The 20,951-nt window shown below is 45.6% G+C and overlaps 1 protein-coding gene across 1 annotated transcript; it reads right to left on the bottom strand.

The window, feature by feature from the left end:
- Nucleotides 1-1,935: 1,935 nt before the first annotated feature.
- On the bottom strand, nucleotides 1,936-3,159 carry RPRM (reprimo, TP53 dependent G2 arrest mediator homolog). Its single transcript, XM_030209903.1, has one exon. The coding sequence runs from the start codon at nucleotides 2,894-2,896 to the stop codon at nucleotides 2,555-2,557; it is 342 nt and encodes a 113-aa protein (XP_030065763.1). The 5' UTR covers nucleotides 2,897-3,159; the 3' UTR covers nucleotides 1,936-2,554.
- Between the last annotated feature and the right edge of the window lie 17,792 nt (nucleotides 3,160-20,951).

The raw sequence follows: 20,951 nt of genomic DNA, 5'->3' as shown, positions 1-20,951 counted from the left end.
GCGGGATGAAGTCAAAAAGTTGAAACCAATACATCAGTTTCTGTTTCCCCTTCCCATTCAAAACACAGCAAGCAAACTTATGAGTTGCTGCATCCACGTTGTCGTTCTTTATTGTTGGTAGCATTTTTTATTTAATCTCACTTACATTTTCAAAGATGTTGGCTTGTGCAGTATACGGATGTACAAGGAGGAAGTATAATAATGGAATAACTTTTCATAGGTAGAGTAGTAATTTGTTATAAATCGTAATCAGTGTGTCATTTGGAGGGCTGGTCATAGGGACACCCTAGCACTGTTATATTTCTACAGAGAAAAAGATGGAGGCCAAGGGGGGGAGGGGGGGAGATTGGTGTGGTGGGGGGAGGGATGCTACGAAAAATTGCTCTGACACGAAGGATGCTGTGAACAGAAACAGTTTGGGAATAACTGATCTATGCTATTGCCTTGTAGAAAGAAAAAAAAAAACCTGACTTTTGCTAAAATGCACACTGCCTTCTTTTATAGAAGGACAGCGTTACCTCTAAATTTCATTCTCTTTAATGAGTTACCCTGTAAGATGTGTACCTTCTTTTACCATAGCTCTAATGAATTAGTAACGGTTGGAGACTGAGTGAGGAAGGAGACAGCAGGTGAATGGTACCAAACTGTAAAAGTGTTAGGTCTTTATTCATTGCAATGGAAGATTTTCCAATACAGCATCCATCTTCAAATTTCTGCTCATATGATTTGTGTTTATCTACCTGCTTTCTCACCTCTGGGTCATCACCCTCCTTCAGCCACCCAGCACCAGTGGCTCTGTTGACCAGGAACACATTATATTTAACATATACATTGCTCTGAATTGGACCTGACTGTTCTCTGCAATTGTTTGCATTTTGGGGATCTGCAATCATAAGAATTTGAAATATGCATTAAAAATAGACTTTTAATAATTTATCTCTCTGTTTTGTAGGTCAATAAAATCTGGAAGTCTAGGGTCATTGAAGCATTAAGTTTTTTTTTAAGCTGTCGGTCTTCGCTCATGTCCTTGTTTCGTTCCACCCTACCACCCACAAAGATTATACTAATGGCATAAGAAGATTGTAAACTGTCTGGAAAGCTCAAGAAATGACATCAGGAAACTGCTCATACAGTTTAGACATTAAGCAGGAATAAAGGACAAACATATATAAATATTTAGATATAGATATATATATGCAGATATTTAATGACAACAATTACAAAGTTTTGACTACAAATATTTAGACAGGCTCCACACTTCTTATCTAAGCAATTGAATCTAGTGCTAATGAAATAAGATGTGCAGGATATGCCCTGAAATATGATTTGTAAACCACTGGTAGAGATCAATCTGCTTAACTGCCTAATACCGGTCAAATTGTGCCCATGGGTTTGAAGTTGAGTGAAACATCAGATTTTGGTAAGAATTTTCACTGCAGTGATAATTTAGTTCATGCCTATTTGCAGATTACTTGGTATGAAGACTGAAGTCTATAAACGCTTCCTAAGGTTTTTGTAACGCACATTTCGGTTTTCGCTGATGCAATACTGTGTGGAACACTCACGCTAAACTCATACCCCCGAACCCTCACCCGCTTTTCATTCAAGAAACCAAAACGCAGCACAAATTGTTACACATTCTGGGAGAAAGTTTAAGTTGCAGCGGGAGTATTTTCATCTGCAAAATCTTCCCACTTGTTCTTATATTTTTGCCCTGCTTGCGTTGCGAGAATGCTTCACCTCAAGCCATTATCTCATCAGACACCGCGGAGATAATTTTAACAATCAAATACACTGTTGGGAAACCGAAATGAAAGGCAAGAGAGTCTGGAAGTTCAGATGAATTTATTAAAAGCAAATTATATACTGGAAACATGCCACCCCCTTCACCCTCCCCATTTGAGTACTTGTGCAAAGTGGTGCAAGAACAAAAACGGAAAGGGGGGGGGGGGGGGTCAGTAAGCTTAGACTTAAGTGGTAGAAACCGGATCAAATATACAAAAAGCACAGTAAACAGATAACCGAAACCCTTAAACTTTGTGCAGCTCCGGCGAGAAAACAACAACATTTTATTATCAAAGATTTCAAAACGTCTCTGTGTAAGGAAAATAACCTGACACAGAAGCGTGCATATTACAATTAAACCTGATGCACAAACGTTTCCAATCAACCACATGTTTATTATCCAGTGCTTTAGTCCTATTATGTACACAAATACATTCCCAAGCTTCTGCTTTTTGCCATCCTTAACGAATCTGCTTTGGTTTCCACCGGTCCTGGAGACTTTTCGTCCTCTCCTAGATGTCAGTTCCTCGATCGCGACCTGCCGGTGTTGAATTGCATCCCCCCCCCAGCCGAAGTTTCGGCCGGGTTCTGCGGCGAGTAAAGAACCGTGCGCGGCTTGACGCTTCACTCTCAGCGAGTGTCCAAAGGGGGAAAGAAACTCACTCCCTTTTCTTCCGGATGCCACTTTCTTCCCAGGGCAATGGATTTCAAAGGCCGCTTCAGTTTCAGCGGGTGTCTTGCCCCGCACCCCCAGCCCTGCACAGGTCGGTCAGTAGGGGCCCACAGTCACCGCTTCCACCTCTTTGGAAGGTCGCCGGTCCTTCACCAGAAAGTTGATCATGCCCTCGGACTTGATGAGCAAGTTGCAGCCCAGAAAGAAGATGCCGAAGACCACGGTGAGGGAGAGCACGCACATGACAGCGATCTGCACCACCCGTATGACATACAGGCTCCGCTCGTCGGGGGAGGGAACCGCGAAGCCGTCGTCGGTCACCACCGAAGCCTGGGTGCAGCAGCGCAGCACCTCCTCCAGGGAGCCGCCGTCAGCGCCCCTGCTCCCGTTGCCGAAGGCCAGCGCAGCCTCCGTCTGGTTCACCAGCAACGCGTCCATGGCTCCCAAACTTCTTTCGCCAGAGCAACAGGTGGGGCTGGAGGCTAAACGAGGGCGATCGCAGTCCTTGGGGTGGGGGTGGGGAGAGAGCAGACCGGGCTCTGCTCTGGATTTCTCGCGCACCTCCGATCCGAAGTGACTTCGCCTCGGGAGCGGGGATCGAACACTGGCGCTCCTTCGCCTTCTTATACTCCACTTGTCCCTGGCTGCGAGCGTTCAGGGAGGGAGGCGCTGGGTGCTGCTAGCTCCCGATCGGAGGGACGGCGGCGCCCCCTTCCGTATTCCCAGCCCAGGGTCGAACTCCTGCATTTATTGTATCGTGCTAGGGCAGGGCGGTATGTTATGATTGCCACCTCACCCCAGGGATCAGCCAACAAGCTGAGCCGTTCCAGTGCATGAAATGCAATTCTTAATTTTCATAGGGAGGTGGGTGGGGAAAAACAGAAATACAACAGGGGTGGGGGAGGGGGGGACTTAAGATTTCAGCTCTTATAAGCAGGGCAAGTTGTTTCTGACGTTTATATGCTAATTTTTGAATAAAGGTTCTTTGAAACATTAAAAGCAAAACAAAAACAAAAAAAAAAGGAAAAAGTAAGAAATGGGTTTGAGGAGGTTTCTGGCAGATGATGTGCAATAGCCTGGTGAGTGCTTTGAAGACATTGGTGGGCAGTCTGCCCTGGCACCCAGGCACTTTGAGGTCTTTTCCTCCTTTTTGTGATTTTTATGATAATCCCAGAGCATTAAGGGAACAATTTCTACAGTGTATTGTAGGAAGTATTTCTGCAGTTTCTGTAGAACAGTTTGTTTATTTGGCAGTGATATTTGGTGTGTTCATTATTTGGCACACCAGGCAGTTGTCTATGCCTAAATCCAGGCCTGTTTTTTGGCTGACCTAGGGAGAGGAGACACCTTTAGAGAGAGAGAGAGAGAGAGAGAGAGAGAGAGAGAGAGAGAGAGAGAGCAGGATCATTCAGCAGCTGCTCATACAACAGCTGCTAAGTCATTTGTCTGTATATGAGGGAAGCTGTGACACCAGAAGACATGTCATAGAAATGGAATGAGGTACACAAATCTATATGAAAGACTTATGCAAATGTTATGGTTCTTTTAGGATGAGACTTCTAGAACTACATTTAAACCAAAGTCTCCTGTAAACGTTTATAAATACAGTGCAATCCGCTTAAGTGCAAGGGTCTGGGACCAAAGAAATGCATGCAGTTAACCGGAGCGTGCACTTAACCGTTGTGACCCAAAGTAGCTTGACATCTGATAAACGTTTATTATTACACGTACAGTATACTGTCTCTGTTAACTGACATTAGGCTTACTTGAATCATTTATAGTCCTCTGTACACTTTTGGGTCTGTGAGTTCCATAGACTATGTCTGCCAGACGGTAAAAACTGTCATAGCACTGACATCCAGTGGCCTCCAGATAGGCCCGCACGGTGTTGAGACTCTCCAGCGCTCTTGCAAAAGTGACAGGAGGAGGTTGTTGAATTTCGTCAGCATGTGCCTCGCTGCTCATTTCATTCTCTGTTTCATCATCAGCCGTTGTTGCCTGCGTATAGGTGCATATCTCAACATCAGTGCTGTCGTCAGCTGTTTGTAGATCGTAATCAACAGCTACGTAGCGATGTAACTTCTCTTCAGTAACACCGGCTGGGATGTCAATAACTTATTCATCTGATGCGTTTGCAACAGCTGCATCTGTTTCGTCCCTCTCCACATCCTTAACAAAGCTTGCCCACTTGTAGCAGTTCACAATGGTTGCCTGTGTAACATGATTCCAGGCTTGTTTCTGCATATGTAGGGAATCCAACAGTGATAGATTACGAGCCAGTTCAACAGCACGTTTATCCTTGCCAGTCTGGTCATCCATAACGTTCATCAGACGACGTAGCACAAGTGCCCGATAATGTTGTTTGAAATTGGCTATTATGCCCTGATCCAGAGTACTACAAATATCAAATACATTAACAAGAGTTCACCACATTAAAATCATAAAATCCTTCACACTTACCTATTCATGAAAACTCCCTGCCTGGATACAAAGAGCTGAATGCTTCAACAGTAATGCCCCATAGCTCGCCACCGGCGAAAAGACGTCGACACATGTGCATAAGAGCACCAATGATTCTTAACAGACAAAAGAACCTCGGCCTTAAATTGTCACCCAATCAACCTCCTTATTCAAACCTTGTGGCATAGCGGTCCTCCAATTGAAGATAAATCGCTGCTCTTTTCGTATTAACATTTGAGAGATATCACCTCCTTGATAGCTGATTAAGCACTACAAATTGCAGTTCCGAAATCTGATGCTATGCTGTAATCCAGCGTGCTACCAGGGGAGCTTTTATTTGTTGAACTCTCAAATTGCTTAGATCTTGTGCTATCCTACATTTTATCTTTCCTCTAGTTTGGCTGATATAACCCAGATTGCAAGGACATTTTATCCCATAAATAACTTGTTATGAATTGCAATCATTATATTGTAATAATGTGAATCTTTTAGTTTGTATGGGGAATTTGCACTGACTGGGTTTCCCACACATACTGACAATAAGTGCAGGTATTACATTTATAATGTCCCATCTGTTGTACCCTAGGTGACTTCTGTTGTCTACAAACAGATACAAATTTCCCCAAATTATTACCCCCGGTATTGGCGAATCGTGGAGGTTGTTGGAACTGAGCATGAATTGACAAAATATGCCAACGTCTTCTTATCAAATCTTGCACTTTGACTGATTGAGTGTATGGTAATATACAAGTCATGCTAGTTTGTTCTGAAACAGTTGGCTGTAATATCCATTGATGTTGCACATTAAAAGCTCTTTTATAAGCCTTATGAACAATCCTGGGCGGGTACCCTTGCTGCCTGAATTGCCTGGACATTTCACTTGCTTGCTCTACAAATGTATGTTGTGAACACAGTTTCCGAATTCTGAGGAATTGACCTACAGGAATGCTGTTCCATAGGTTCCTCAGATGGTGGCTTTGGTAATGCAAAATTGCATTCCTGTCAGTATTTGATATATGTAATACAATAAAATCATATGAGCTAAGATCATTAGTTGCATAGTTATGTAAAAAAAAAGGAATATTTATTGCAGATATTCTAAAAATGCAAGTGGCTGAATATGCCCCGAGGACTGGGATCAGGAGCACTGATTTATTAGATATTTGTGACAATGTGGACTGATAGATGAGTAATTATTAGATACTAGTAAAACAGGCCCGTTTCTGACACAAATGAAACGGGCGCTAGCAAGGTTTTCCTCGGAGTGTGTATGTTTGAGAGAGTATGTGTGAGAGTGACTGTGTGAGAGAGTGAATGTTTGAGTGTGTCTGTGAGAGAGAGAAAGTGTGTGTGTGAGAGTAAGTGTGTGTGCCAGGGGCCCCCGCTCCTTCCTCACAGTTCGTGTCACCCTTTCCTCTGTGTTGCAGGGTTGTCGTCACCCCCCTCCCTCCCTCTGAGTTTCAGGGTCGTCCCCCGCTGTTTTTTTTCCTCTAGTTTTTGTACAGCTGGTGCATTCCCTCCCTCCTCCCCTCTTGTCCCCCCCCCCTCGAGTTCCAGACCCCCCTCCCTCCCTCCAATTTCCAGACCCCCAGTCCGAGTTCCTGACCCCTGGACCCCCCTGCTGCGACCCTCTCAAGCCCCCCTTCCAGTCCTGGTTTTGGAGCTATAGCTGAACTGATTGAATGGGGGGGGACCCCAGAATAAAATAAAATTAGGAAAGGATCAGCTGGTTCAGGCAAGCTGGAGTGAGGGTGGTAGCCCTTGGCTGAGCTGAGGGAAGCCTCAGCTCCAGTCTGGGATCCTTAACCTCATAGGGGCCCCAGGCTGCTGAGCTAGGTGACAAAACCAATTCAAACTCAATTGTGTGTTTCTATACTGCCCTCTCCTCTCTGGGCCTGGGCTTCCTCGCTCTCCCCCCTTCACCAGCCTTCCTGGAAAAAGAATATTGCTCTGCGCGAGAAATAAAAAGAGTTAGCAGAAATCTATAAAAACGAGCATTTCCAGGTTCTGCCTCTGTTTTCTTTCTAGATGGGGGAAGGAGAGAGATCTTAGTTACATGCAGAAAAACCAAGGCAGGATCTGTGTGCCTCACCTGCCACAGGAGAGCAGTCACTCTGAGCAGATAGATGGGATTCTAAAAGCTACACTGGCTTCCAATCAAATAAATAAATATGCTCCCTATTCTTGTCGTAAAATGTCCCCTGGTCGTAGCATTATCTGAAAGGGTAAACAACTGTTCCCTGTTTATGTATTCTATCCACTCAGATTTTATACACTTCTGCCATATCTCCTTTCACTTGTCTCTTCCATGCTCAAAAGCCTTAATCTTTTTAGCCCTTCTTCATGGAGGGGAGAGAGGGGAGGGGGTGGGGGGGCCATCTCCTTTATACTTCAAAAACATTCATAGTTATTATAGATCACAGTGATATTATGCAGATATATTATGCTGTTTTAACCTACTTTTGTTAAATCCCACATTTCTTTGATTTTTGAATATAAATACATAATTTAAAAACAGTAAATCCCAGTTTTCTTCCGTGAAAGAACTGTAAAGTCATTACTGACAGGTTTATCATCATAGTGCATAATGACTTCTGAGCTGCTGTTTTAATTCTCAAGACCAAATTCATTTTAACATTATGCAGAAAGAAGTTGATTAATAATTCTTTCATTCAAGATTGTGAATTTTTTTTTTAGTTTTCTTCCAATTCACAGTCAAGTCCAGATATGAACATACTGTGCCCGTTGTCCTGAACTAATGCACTGTTTAGTTTATCCTATCTGATCCATTTAAATCACTTTTTAAATGCTGTTTAATAGCCCTGCTTGATTAAAATACTCTGCTGCTATGTTACACTTCCTGAGTAAATAGGACCTTTACATGATTAATAATCAAGTATAAAAGCTAACACTTTTTTTTCAGAATATTGTTACATAAATGGAGAGAGAACCATCTTTCAAAAAAGTCCATTATTTTATAGTAATTTTTCAAAATGTGTCTTACGGCCTTCAAGTTGGCCTGTATAAAAGGAAGTCTAAGGGGGATAGTTTAATAAAGTGCATTAGGGCAGTGTTTCCCAAGTCTATTCCTGGAGTACCCCCTTGCCGGTCAGGTTTTCAGGATATCCACAATGAATTTGCATGAAAGAGATTTGCATATAATGGAGGCAGTGTATGCAAATCAAGTTCATGCATATTCATTGTGGATATCCAGAAAACCTGACTGGCAAGGGGGGGGTACTGTAGAACTGGACTTGGGAAACACTGCATTAGAGCAATAATATAAGAACATAAAAATACCCACATTGGGTCAGACTGATGGCCCGTCTAGCCCAAATATCTTGATTCCATCAGTGGCCAATCCAGGGGGCCCTTTTACTAAGCTGCGCTAAAAAAATGACCTGCACTATTTCTAGTACATGGGTTTCCCGTGCGCTGAGGCCACTTTTAGCGTGGCTATAAAATAGCTGCATTTTCCATTTGTTCAATCAATGGCCACATGCTAATTTCCCAATTAATGCATGGCCATTAGCACACCGACATTTACGCAGTAAGGGGTCCCGCGCTAACCACATGCTAAACTGTTAGCGCACGGCAATGCAGCTGCGCTAGCTGATTAGAACTGGGCACTCCTATTCTCCACCCCCAAACACTCCCCCAGCGCTAAAAAATATTTTCAATTTTTTAGCACGTGGGAAGCATGCACAATCCCGCAGGTTAATAAAAGGACCCCCAGGTCACAAGTACCTGGCAGAATCCCAAATAGTAGCAAGATTTCAGGTTACTGATCCCAGGGCAAGCAGTGGCTTCCCACATACTTATTTCAATAGCAGACTATGGACTTTTCCTCCAGGAACTTGTCCAAACCTTTTTTTTTTAAGATACGCTATCCACTGTAACCACATCCTCTGGTAGTGAGTTCCAGAGCTTAACTACCAGTCTTCGTTGAGTGAAAAAAAATATTTCCTCCTATTCATTTTAAAAGTATTATCATGTAAGTTTGTTGAGTGTTCCCTAGTATTTGTACTTTTTGAAAGAATAAAATTGATTCACTTTTACCCATTCTACACCTCTCAGGATTTTGTAGACCTCTATCATGTCTCCCCTCATGTCCAAGCTGAAGAGCCCTAATCTCCTTAGCCTTTCCTCATATGAGAGGAGTTCCATTCCCTTTATCATTTGGTTGCCCTTCTTCAAACCTTTTCTAATTCCATTATATCTTTTTGAGATATGGCAACCAGAACTGCATGCAATACTCACAGTGAGGTCGCACCATGGAGCAATACAGAGGCATTATAATATTCCATCTCTTTCCTAATAATTCCAAACATCCTGTTTGCTTTTTTGGCCACTGCCAAACACTGGGTAGAAGATTTCAGTGTATTGTCTACAATGGCACTTAGATCTTTTTCTTGGGTGTTGTCTCCTAAGGTGGACCCTAGCATCACGTAACAGTGTTATCCTTGACTCCTTCCTCATTTTCAATTACACATTGCTAAAAAGCATTAATAAAATGTATTGTTTCCCTAAAATTGGCAGTTTCTTTTTAAAAACATTACCCAATGCTTTATCTTCTTTCATGTCACCTTCTGCTTGGAATTCTGCTCTGCAGCTGAACTGACTACTACAGTCTATTCAGAATTCAGTTGTGAAACTTGTGTTACAGCCATGACAGCCCTCTTCTCATTGTTCTTCATTGGTTTCTATTTGCTTCCACATTCAGTTGAAACTATTTCTTTTCACCTATAAGTGCATTCACTCTGGACTCAGCTTTGCATTAACTTCAGAAATGGGATCCCTTCTTCCCTTTACACACCAAAACCACCCCTCCCCCAACCTATTAGCTTTTAAGAGTCGGACTACTGTGTGGATTAAAGTCCGCAGCTTCTTTATTAACAACTTTAAGTGCAACTCACATAACAAATAATTAACTCGAGCTACGTAAACTGTATTCAACAGGCAAATTTGACATCCCCCAGCTGCTTGCGCCTTCAGCAAAGCAGATGTGATTTACATAGACCTGCCTCAGCCAAGCAAGGGCCCATGGTGTCTGCATGGCCCTCCAGGCCTACTTTTAGCCAGGCCACCTGATCCTTTATTTATAACCCGTCTCAGACCTCCGAGTCTGAGACCCTGTAGCTCGAGTTACCACCCACCGCAACAAAGGCCTCATACCTCCTCTGCCCTAACGTGGGCTCCATTTAATCAAAGGGAGGGAGGGAGGGTGGGAACATCGCCTTCGAGGAGCAGGAAAAGCCCTGTACCACGAAGGCGTTCCAATAAATATCCCTGCCTTTCCGCCCTCCCGATCCAGCTACTGGTCAATTAGGCCTGCCTCCAGTCTGGCTTACTTTTAAATTGCCCTATGGCAAGCCAAACTGAAGGCACCGACCGCATCCTACCACTAACTTACCCTCCCCTCCCCTGTTCCAAACCTTTCCTCCCTACCTAACTCCCTAGCTTCAAGCTAGCCATTGCTGGTACAGAGAGCCCCATCTTTCACTTAATGGGTGCCCTCCAGACAGGCTCTCAGGCTTGAGCATTCCTCTGCTCTTTTAATTCTCCCTATTTCCCTCCCTGTGATGTCCATTTATTGGGCAAGCTGTTCCTAGCTGTGTCCTTCTCCTGTGTTGCTGAGGGGCCCTATTACAAAGCAGCGGTAAGGCCAACGTGGGCTTACTGCATGCTAATCTGGAACTAAGGCCAGTCCAACGTCTGCACCCGTGGTAGTTCCAGCCCCAGCATGTGCCATTTGCCATGCTAGGGACAATAGCTGGCTATTTTCTCATGCGGTGCTAACCTGGTGGTAATTGGACAGCACCACGCACTACCCAGTTACTGCTGGGTTAGCGTGGGAGCCCTTCCACCAAATTGGATGGCGGTAAGTGCTCCCCCTCGCATGGCCACAAGTTAAGAGCAATTTTATCGCGTAGCCATGGCTATTTTCAGACATTTTTACCTGCTGTGGTAAAAATGGCTGCAGCACATGGCAAAAACGGCCCCGCTGATAGCGCAGGGCCCTTTTTACCACAGCTTGGTAAAAGGACTCCTGAGTTCTTTTCTTGAAGCACTGTGTTTGTGCCTGTGTGTGTGTGCATGCCTGTACGTGTTTTCAGATGTGTGTATGTGCACTTGTGTGTGCACTTACGTGTGCTTGTGTAAACCTCCTGGTGGCAGAGCAAGGTATTACAATGATGGTACCAAATATGTCACAGTGTTTCCCCAAAATGACTCAACACCAACCAGGGAGTTTAACAATAAAAAGAAGATATTTTTTTATTAGTGGAATTATATTTAAATGCTAATGAAATTTTACCAACTTGCAAATTTAACATATGTATTTCAATTATACCACCCTTCAACATCTTCAGTCCTTCTGTGACTGTTCTCTTGTGCTTGACTGCTTAAATATTAAATGCTTTACTTTTTGTCTATTTAGATTGTAAGCTCTTTGAGCAGGGACTGTCTTTCTTCTGTGTTTGTACAGCGCTGCGTACACTTTGTAGCGCTCTAGAAATGTTAAATAGTAGTATATGTATTTCAATTACAGCTTTGCAACACAAATCAGTTTAGTCTCTAGAAACATTGAGAGCATTTTCAGATAAGTATAAATATTAGTTACATAAATCATTTAGGTACATTCAATTCCGCAAAACACCAGACTCTTCAAAGTCTCCCCTCTTCTGTCCCTTAGACCCCCGGAGACCCCCAAGGATCTCAACATGTAAGTTTTCCTCTACTCTTTTTTTTTTCTTTTAGTTATCTCTCCCTTATTGTCCAGGTTTCCTTTACTATTTTCTCTTACGTGCACTTTTTTTAAAAATATTTTCAGTCACTTAGCTGCTCTCTTTGTTTTCTCTCTGGCTCTCTGGAACGGTGGGCGCCTTTTCTTTCAGGTGATGATCTCCAGCATCAACTTTCTTCCAGTCTTTTCCTAGTAACATGTTCTCACCAATACAGCTCCCTCCCAACTGCCAGCCTGAGCTGTTTGTCACTCTCCTGAGAGTTCCATCAGCATGCGGAACACTCAGCGCATGCACACAGATCACTCAGTTTCACTGCACTGCTCACTATCTCTACACCAGATCTAGAAGGAGCCAGGTAATCTTTTAAAATTTAACTCATAGGGTTACACTTGTATATGTGTGCGTTATGTGCATGTGTGAGTAGGGTTACCATATTTTGTCCCCCAAAAAGGACACATGCCCCGCCCCCACCACACACCACGCTTCGCCCCCTGTCACATTTTCCCCTCCCCCTGTCACATACCTCGTCACCCCCCTCCCTATCACCCCCCCTCCCCTTACTACTGCCCTGATGGTCTAGTGACCTCTTTGGCAGGAAAGAGCCTCCTCTTTCTTGCCCGGAGCGCTGCCCTGCATGCATCCTTCCTGTTGCTGATCCTTGGCGCTGATTCAAAATGGCCGCCGAGAGATGAAGTCTCGCGAGATCACTTCAACTCTCGGTGGCCTTTTTGAATCAGCGCCGAGGATCAGCAACAGGAAGGATGCATGCAGGGCAGCACTCCGGCCAGGAAAGAGGGGGCTCTTTCCTTCCCTGAAGGCGGAAGAGGTCACTAGACCACCAGGGCACTAGTAAGTAAGGGGAGGGGAGGCTAGCAATCTGCCTGTTTGTCCGGATTTCTGGACAAACGGGCAGGCTGGCGGGCAAACGAGCAGATTAGCAAAACCTGCCCGGTTGCCCGGATATGCCCTCAAAAAGAGGACATGTCCGGGTAAATCCGGACATATGGTAACCCTATGTGTGAGTATGTGTTTATGTACATGTATGTGTGTGTATGCTTGTGCACATGTGTGCAGGTCTTAAGTGATTACTAGAAATTCTTCTTGCTGATGTCTCAGCTAGGTTGTAAACTCCACAGAGCATGGATGGTCTCTGTTTTCTGTATCTGTATATCTCAACAGTGCTGCTTATGCCCAGTATAGAGAGAGAGAGAGAGAATAAAAAGCAAAACCGGAAATCTGTTCTTTTTTGTGTTTACATAGTACATTAGAACATAAGAATAGCCATACTGGGTCAGACCAATGGCCCATCCAGCCAGTATCCTATTTCCAACAGTGGCCAAGCCAGGGCCCAGATGCACAAAACTCTAACGACCCTTTAATGACCCTCTAACGACAAAATTTGCGGTCGTTGCATGCATTATAGGCCTTTTTCTGAAGCCACTAGCAGATAACGAAAACGGAATGCAAACCAGAAGCAATTGGCGATCAGATGTTCTATCCCATGCAGCACCTTCACATACAGGTGAGAGGCGCTGCATGGGATGGTAATGCGGAGGGGGGGGGGGTCCGGTGGAGGGTGGGAGCGGCGGCGACGATCCCAGGGGGTGGGGCACGAGGGCGGAGGCGGAGGATGGCGGGAGGTGGAGCCCTGGAGCAATGGACAGGAAACACAGGAAGGGAGGGGGACCGGTGATGAAAAAATTTGGAGATTTGTTTTTATTAAAACCGGCTGAAGCGGGGAACAGCGGCGATCTCGGGGGGAGGGCAAGGGCGCCCATACAGGACGCTCCTGACGAGCGCCTTTGCCCCCTCCCGATCTATTTGGATTTTTTTAATGTTTTGGTTAGTGCAGGGGGAAGTGGGGAGCCACATGTTTGTGTTGTGGTTTTTTTTGGACGTTTGTGGCATGCGCAGAGCAGCCAGCATAACGCTTGGCTGCTCTGCGCATGATTTAGGGGCCGATTACGACGGGGATTACGATTCAGTGATACATTGTACTTCTGGATACCGCAACGAACATGTTTGACCTGTTTTTTTGGTGCATGCTTCGGTTTTTCAAAATCGTTAAGGACTTTAACGATTTAGATTTTGTTACGTTTGTTTGATGCATCTGGGCCCAGGACACAAGTACCTGGCAAAAAAAACAATTATTAGCAATATTCCATGATACCAATCCCAGGGCTTCTATTTGTAGCTGTTTATAAATTGTAAGTTTAACAGTTTCTATCCCAGCTAATTAGAGGTTTTCTAAGAGTAGAAAAACCAGTGTCTATTAGTGTTTTAACAGTGCAGATACTATTGCTGTGTACCTTTTCCAGTAAAATCATGTATGTTTTTGTACACTTGCCAGCAGGGCAGTGATTCTCAACCAGTGTGTCATGAAGAGCTAGGAGGCATATCACAAAAAAAAAATTGATTGAGACAATATGTATGCCTGCAGAATGCAAAACAAGGAGTCAGGTACTTGAAATCCTCCTAACTGCTCCCTAATTCTTTCTCCCAAGCTGAAAATTTCCCCCTTTCCTCTGTGCAATCAGCATGACTGCATCCTGAACCTACCTGTGCTTCCAGCTACAATGACTGCTGCCACCAGCCTGGATGGAATTGCTATATATTCTTCTCCCTTCCTTGTGGGCTAGCCCAGAAATGGTGGCTTCTGCTCCCTCCCCTCTAGCCATGATCACTGCTGCAAGCCTTATCCAGAAATTTGGGTCTTCTGACCCTCTCCTGTGGCCAGAATTACTGCCATTGCTGGCAGCAGAGGAGGAGGAGATGGCATGAAGGAACACCTCATCTCTACTCCCTTCCAGTGGCGTAGCCAAGGGTGGGCTTGGGTGTGGGTTCAGGCCCACCCAGTAGCAGCATACATATCATGTGGCTGGCAGGGATCCCCAAGCCCCATCAGTTGAAAACTCCCAACAAGTGTCCCTCCTGCATACCTTGTAAGTAGCAGATCTTCGCCTGCAGTGAGCAGTGACATACATACTGCTTGCACTGGCCCCACAGCCTTCCCTCTGATGTATTTCTGCCTAGGCGGAAACAGGAAGTTGCATCAGAGGGAAGGGTGTGGGGCCAACATGAGCAGTGTATATTAGTTGTTGCTCGCTACTGGTGAAAATCTGCTATTTAAAAGGTATACGGGAGAGGGGGGATGTTTGAGAGACCATGGGGGCTCATTTTCAAAGCACTTAGCCTTCCAAAGTTCCATAGGTTTCTATGCAATTTTGGAAGGCTAAGTGCTTTGAAAATATGCCTGCATATGGCATGCAGGCGAGAGAAGGAGAGACCAAATCACCTGTGGGATGGGACGAGGTTTTTCTGCCCACCCATCTTAGGCCCAGGCCTGGCTACGCCCCTGCCCCCTTCTAGACTCTTTCTCCAACACTGATTATTGGGTAGAGAGGGTCACTTTGAAAGGGGAGACTGGTAGTGGGAGATGTGCTTGAATGGGGAAAGAAAAATATGATATACATAGGGGTGGGGATTTAAAAAGATGGAGGGATGAACCTCTTTGGCATGAGAGAGAAGATATAAACCTGGTGCAGTAACCTCGCTACAGGAGGAGAACACTAGGGGTGGCAAATACCCCCTTCAGAAAAATGTCTTTTAGGATTGAGATTAGGTGGGAACTCAAGGATGGTAGAGTGGGGAATCAGCAAAAACCCTTGTAAGAATGTGCACACTGTTCAGGTTGAGCCCAAACAATACAAGAAAGGTGACGCTTTGTATTGGGCAGTTCCTGGAGTGCTTTAGTTTTACCTAGGCTTTTCTTGAAATCAGGGCCGTAGCCAGACCTCAACATTTGGGGTTCCGGATCTCAAATTGGGGGGGGGGGCAGTGGCGTACCTAGGGTAGTTGACATCCGGGGCCGGTCATTTTTTAACACCCCCCCCCCCCCCAAATCCAGTACTAGGCATGCCGAGAATACAAAACACTCAGGACCTATAGAGCAATTCTACCATACCATAAGCAGTCATTTCTATGAGTCACACAAGGAAAAGGAAAGCATCTTAAACACTACAGTGAGCACTAGAACATCAATTCACCTATTGTAAAACGAAACCAGACAGAATAGTACAGATCGTAGATCCTGCACAGTCAATGCCAACTGAAAGCCATGTCTTTTTCACAAACACAGATACACCCTAATCCACTATAGAATAAGTAATCATAAACTTTCTATTTAGACAAAAATTAAACTGAACCCCCAATGCCAGACTCTGCATACAATGCAACACCACAGAAACAGAAACTGTCCCCTAGTACTGTGCAAAATATAAAGACAGCAGATGTAAATTTGAAAAAAAAAACCTAACAAGTACCAATCACCACTTTACAAATTAACAAATAGAAATAAAACAAATATAGAAAGTAAAATAATACCATTTTATTGGACTAATACATTTAGCTTTCAGAGGCCAAAACCTCCGTCCTCGGGTCAGTACAGTATAGTGCTGTTACAGTATCCTATCCTGACCTGAGGAAGGGGGTTTTGTTCTCCGAAAGTTAGTCAAAATGTATTAAAATTAGTCCAATAAAAAGATTACCTTATTTACATGTTCTATTATAAACATTTAACACATCTACAATACTTTATCCTAAAGCAAAAAAAATAAAAAAATATATTTTATTTACAGTTTGTTGTCTCTGGTTTCTGCTTTCCTCATCTTGTTTTCACCGTCTTCCTTCCATCCAGCATCTGTCTTCACTCTCTCTCTCTCTCTCTCTCTGCCATCCAGTGTCTGCCCTCTCTGCCAATCAAATTGATTGGAAGGCCCGAGTCGACGTCAAGACGAGGAGGGGAAGGAAGGAGATTTGATTTTTTTTTTACAAGCAGGGCACGAGGCGCTGCCTGCGACGCTGCTTCGCCGGTTTTTTAAATGTGCGGCGCCGCAGGAACGGCCACGGGAGGCAGCGGGAGCGGAGCACCCCCCACCCACTGGCACCCGGGGCGGACCGCCCCCATCGCCCCCCCCTTGGTACGCCACTGGGGGGGGCACAGTTTAGCCCATCTCCCTGTCGCAACTCCCGCCCCACTGCAATCACACATACCTTGGCCAGCGGGGGTCCCCAAACCCCCTGTCAGCTGAAGCCTTTCTCCAGTGCTGTTCTCTCCTGCCTTGCTTCCTCTCACATTGTGTGCATGCTCAGTTTTAGTGAAACTGAGCATGCGCAACACTTCGCACATGCTCAGTTTCATTAAAACTGAGCTTGCACGTGACATGAGGGGAAGCAGGTCAGGAAATGCGTACAGGACAGCGCTGGAGAAAGGCTTCAGCTGATGGGGGGTTAGGGATCCCCACCAGCCAAACCAGGGGCCCCAGATCCAAATTAGGGAGCCCAGGCCACCAAGGCCCCCCCCCCCCATAGCTACGCTACTACTTGAAGTGAGTTTATTAACAGTTTCTGTTAGTTTGTGACCTGGGTTGGCAAAATCACAGTTTACACAGCTCTCTGGGGTTGCTGAGAATGCGCTCTCTTAAAAATCGCTCTAAGATTCCTTCTGGCTTTATGCTGGGAAGTTAAGCGCAACTCTGAGTTTAGAGGTGTTTTTCTGTGGCTGCAGGTAATTATCTGTCCCTTCAGTTTGAGCTCTATGAAAGTTCAAATCTGGTAGCTGAATGCCTGGGTCTTAGGGGCTGATAGTCCTGGGTCTCTCTTGTTCCTCTCTCTGCAGACCAACTCCAATTGACTTTTTCCTGCTGCACGAAACATCCCTAGAGTTCAAAGCAACCAATGGGAGTGAGCGTCACTGCTGGAAATGGGCTGAATTAGGCCAAATATTTCATGGCACACAGCATGGTCTCTGTTTAAGACCTCACAATGACCAGGAAAAGGAAACTCCAGCCTTTTGCTGAGATTGATACTCAGTTGTTTAAATGCTCAAGGGATGGGACCCTCTTTAGTGAGGCCCTCCTTACAATCTATCTATATAAATAATTCTCACCTCCAATTCTGAAGCTCACTGTGTGGAAGGAAAACACTGAAGCCCTGTATTGTTGTAGCCTGTTAGCACCACTCACTCTCACTCATACACCCGCCCTCAGCCACGCCCCATCCGGACATAATTCGCAACCCCAACGTTCTAATGAAGCCCTAAGCTCCACCCACTTCCGTGAAGGGTTCGTTAGTTCGTGGTGGTGAAGCCTCTCCACTGACCATGTCTCTCTGTCATGCCCTCGCGTCGACTGTGATGACGTCGAGGGCAGAACAATTTCGGTGAACGAAAGGAACGCAACAGAAAGGCAGGAGTAGGGAAACACGCTCCCCTACCAATGAGTTACACACTCCCCCCTCCCTCCGATTGCAACACACCCCCTCCGTGTTACTGCCCCCTGGACTCCCCTGTCGTGACCCTCTGGACTCCACCCTTTCCTCTGAAAAACCTCCCCCGAAGCCTCTGCGTACCTCTGCTGACTGAGACGAACTTCTCTTCTCGGCTGTGGGGCGTTCCTTGTTGAATGAGCATCTATTGAAGTTTCTGTTTGTGCGTCTGATGTCAGACGCACGCACAGAGACTTGGACAGATACTCCTTCATCAAGCCACGAAGGGACGAAAGGGTGGTGTCCAGAGGGTCGCGCCACAGGGGGGCCAGGCAGTAACGCCAAGGGGGGGGGGGTTCAACTCGGTAGGAGGGGCGTGAAGGGGGCTTTGAACTGGCAGGGAGGGGGTCTGCAACTCGGGAGGGAGGGAGAAGCGGAGGGACAGCGGGAGGGAGGGGGGTATGGAACTCGGCAGGGAGGGAGGGAGGATAGGTGGGAATTTCCCTTGCTAGCGCCCGTTTCATTGCGTTTCGAAACGGGCCTTTTTTACTAGTAGTTTATATTTGCCTTGTGTCATTTATGATAAAATATTTGGGCTCTTAGATCAGCTGCAGATTGCAGTGTTCAGTGTGTCACGCACATTAACGTGCTGTGTCAGGTGTGTCACAACAGAAGAGAGGTTGAGAATGAGTGACTGCCCTAGGCTGTTAAAATTAGAAATCGGTAGAATCACCTTACAATTATTTAGTTTATGCTGCCCCCTAATGGATGCAAGCTCGTATGGGGGAACAGGTTAGAGAAATTTTCAAAAACTAAGCAAGTCTCAACTTTTGTATGTCAGAATGATTTTATTGCTTGTACATATGTATTCCACTTTTTCCCAATCAATGTTCAAAGTAGATTAAAGAAAGAAGCCAAACACGGGGGGGGGGGGGGGGGGGGGGGGGGGGGGGATGGGAAACATTAGATCAAAGAGTTCAATTCAAGCATAACAGTTAGAAACCTTGTATAAGGTATTTAAAAAAACAAATATGTGTCTTAAGCTGTCTAAAAAAATGGTATAAGAGAATTTCCTAAAATGTAAGGGAATAAAATTCCAAGTAAGGGCAGCCTGATAGGGAAAAGAAGATTCAATAAAATGCTTCAATTTTAATTCTTTAGCAACGTTGAACAGTACACAATCTTTAGCATGGTAAATGACTTTGGGGGCCAAGAAAAAAAACCACGTAAAGGTGGAGATGCGCTGATCCCCTATGAGAAGAAGGTCACAGAAGACAAGAAGTAGGGAGAGTTGGCTCTTCTCAAACAATGGAGGAGACGTATAGATGGATAAAAGTCTTTATTACAAAACTATACAACAAATTTAAAGTCTGGGTTTTCAGAGGAAGCCAATGCAGTGTCACATTTTTTCAAACCAAAGATCATCCTGATGGCTGTATTTTGTTATATCTGGATTTTCCTCAGTAACATAAGACCATAAGAGTATCCATACCGGGTCAGAAGAATGGTTCATCTAGCCCAGTATCCTGTTTCCGGCAGTGACCAGTCCAGGTCACAAATAGTAGCAATGTTCCATGCTACCAATCCCAGGGCAAGCAGTTGCTTCCCCATGTCTTTCTCAATAGAAGACTATCCTGCTTATAATCGAACGAGACAAACGCCCAAGTTCCGACCTAAATCGGGAGATGGACGTTAATCTCACAAAAACGAATAAATCCATATAATCGAAAGCAATGTTTCAGTGCGTCCGTGTCGCTCGTACGTGGACGTAAAAACGTCCAAATAAGAGGCGTGTCGGGGGCGTGTTAGGGGCGGTGATACGACATGGACGGGTACAACGTATAACGAATAGCGAAATGGCTCTGGTTGAGCGGGAAGATGGGCGTAATATGATGGACCCGAAATAAAAGCGACCAGAGCAAGGGGGAAAGCGTCTTTAGACCCATTAGCGATTGTGTGTAGTTGGAGAGTGGCGATATTGTTGGTGGAAGAGCTGAAGTGGTGGTTGCAGAGAGAAAGCCGAGCGTGTTGAGTACCTGTGACGGTCGTCTGTGTGCCCTGCCCCTTTTTGTGTCTTACCCTTTGACCGTTCCTTACTCCTACTCCTTTGCTCCATCGCCCCCTTCCCCTCCCCCTATCCCTCCCCATTCACTCTTCCCACGTGTATACTCTATTCCCTGACCTCCGTTTGTCTCTGTGTTCCTGTACTGTTTGGCGAGTGAGTGGCCAGAGGGCGTGGTGGCTGGAAGTGAAAGATCTGTGTGTGTTGCTGTTTGTTTGACTACTAGTCCTAATACTTGCACTGGTGGTGGGGATATGGATGCACTTAATGCACTTGTGGCATGCATGCTACACGAAGAGGCCACCCACCGCAGGAGGAATTCACGGCCCCGAGTGTTTAGGCCCCGCACCACCTTCCTACAACTCACTGACCAGCAGTGTCTAACAAGGTTCAGGTTTGATAGGGCCACCATTCGTCAGCTGTGTGAGCAGCTGACACCCCTCCTTCAGCCCCAGACACGTAGGAATAACCCCATCCCTGCCCACCTCAAAATCACTTCCGCTCTCTCTGTCCTGGCCACTGGCAGTTTTCAATCCGTATTAGCTGCTAACACAGGCCTCACCCAGGCTTCTATTTCACACTGTCTCACCCAGTTCCTGGATGCCTTCATAACTCACACCTCACACTACATCACTTTCCCCACCCCCCCCCCAGGCCCTGCACAACAACATGGCCGCCTTCTATGCTGTTGCTAGATTCCCCTCGGTCATCGGTGTGATAGACTGCACACACTTAGCCCTCAGACCCCCCCGGGCACACAAAGCCACCTACAGAAATAGGAAGGCATTTCATTCTATGAACATGCAAGTTGTATGTGATGCCCAGGGGGAGATATTAGACGTGTGTGCCAGGTACCCCGGCTCCAGCCACGATGCCTACATCCTACAGCACTCGGGCATCTTCCGCAGGTTCGAGCGAGGGGAGTTCATTGGTGGATGGCTACTAGGTAAGTGCAACATGC

This window comes from Microcaecilia unicolor, chromosome 7 (assembly GCF_901765095.1).
Source record: "Microcaecilia unicolor chromosome 7, aMicUni1.1, whole genome shotgun sequence".
Lineage (NCBI taxonomy): Eukaryota > Metazoa > Chordata > Amphibia > Gymnophiona > Siphonopidae > Microcaecilia > Microcaecilia unicolor.
This window is presented reverse-complemented; position numbering and strand designations above follow the sequence as displayed.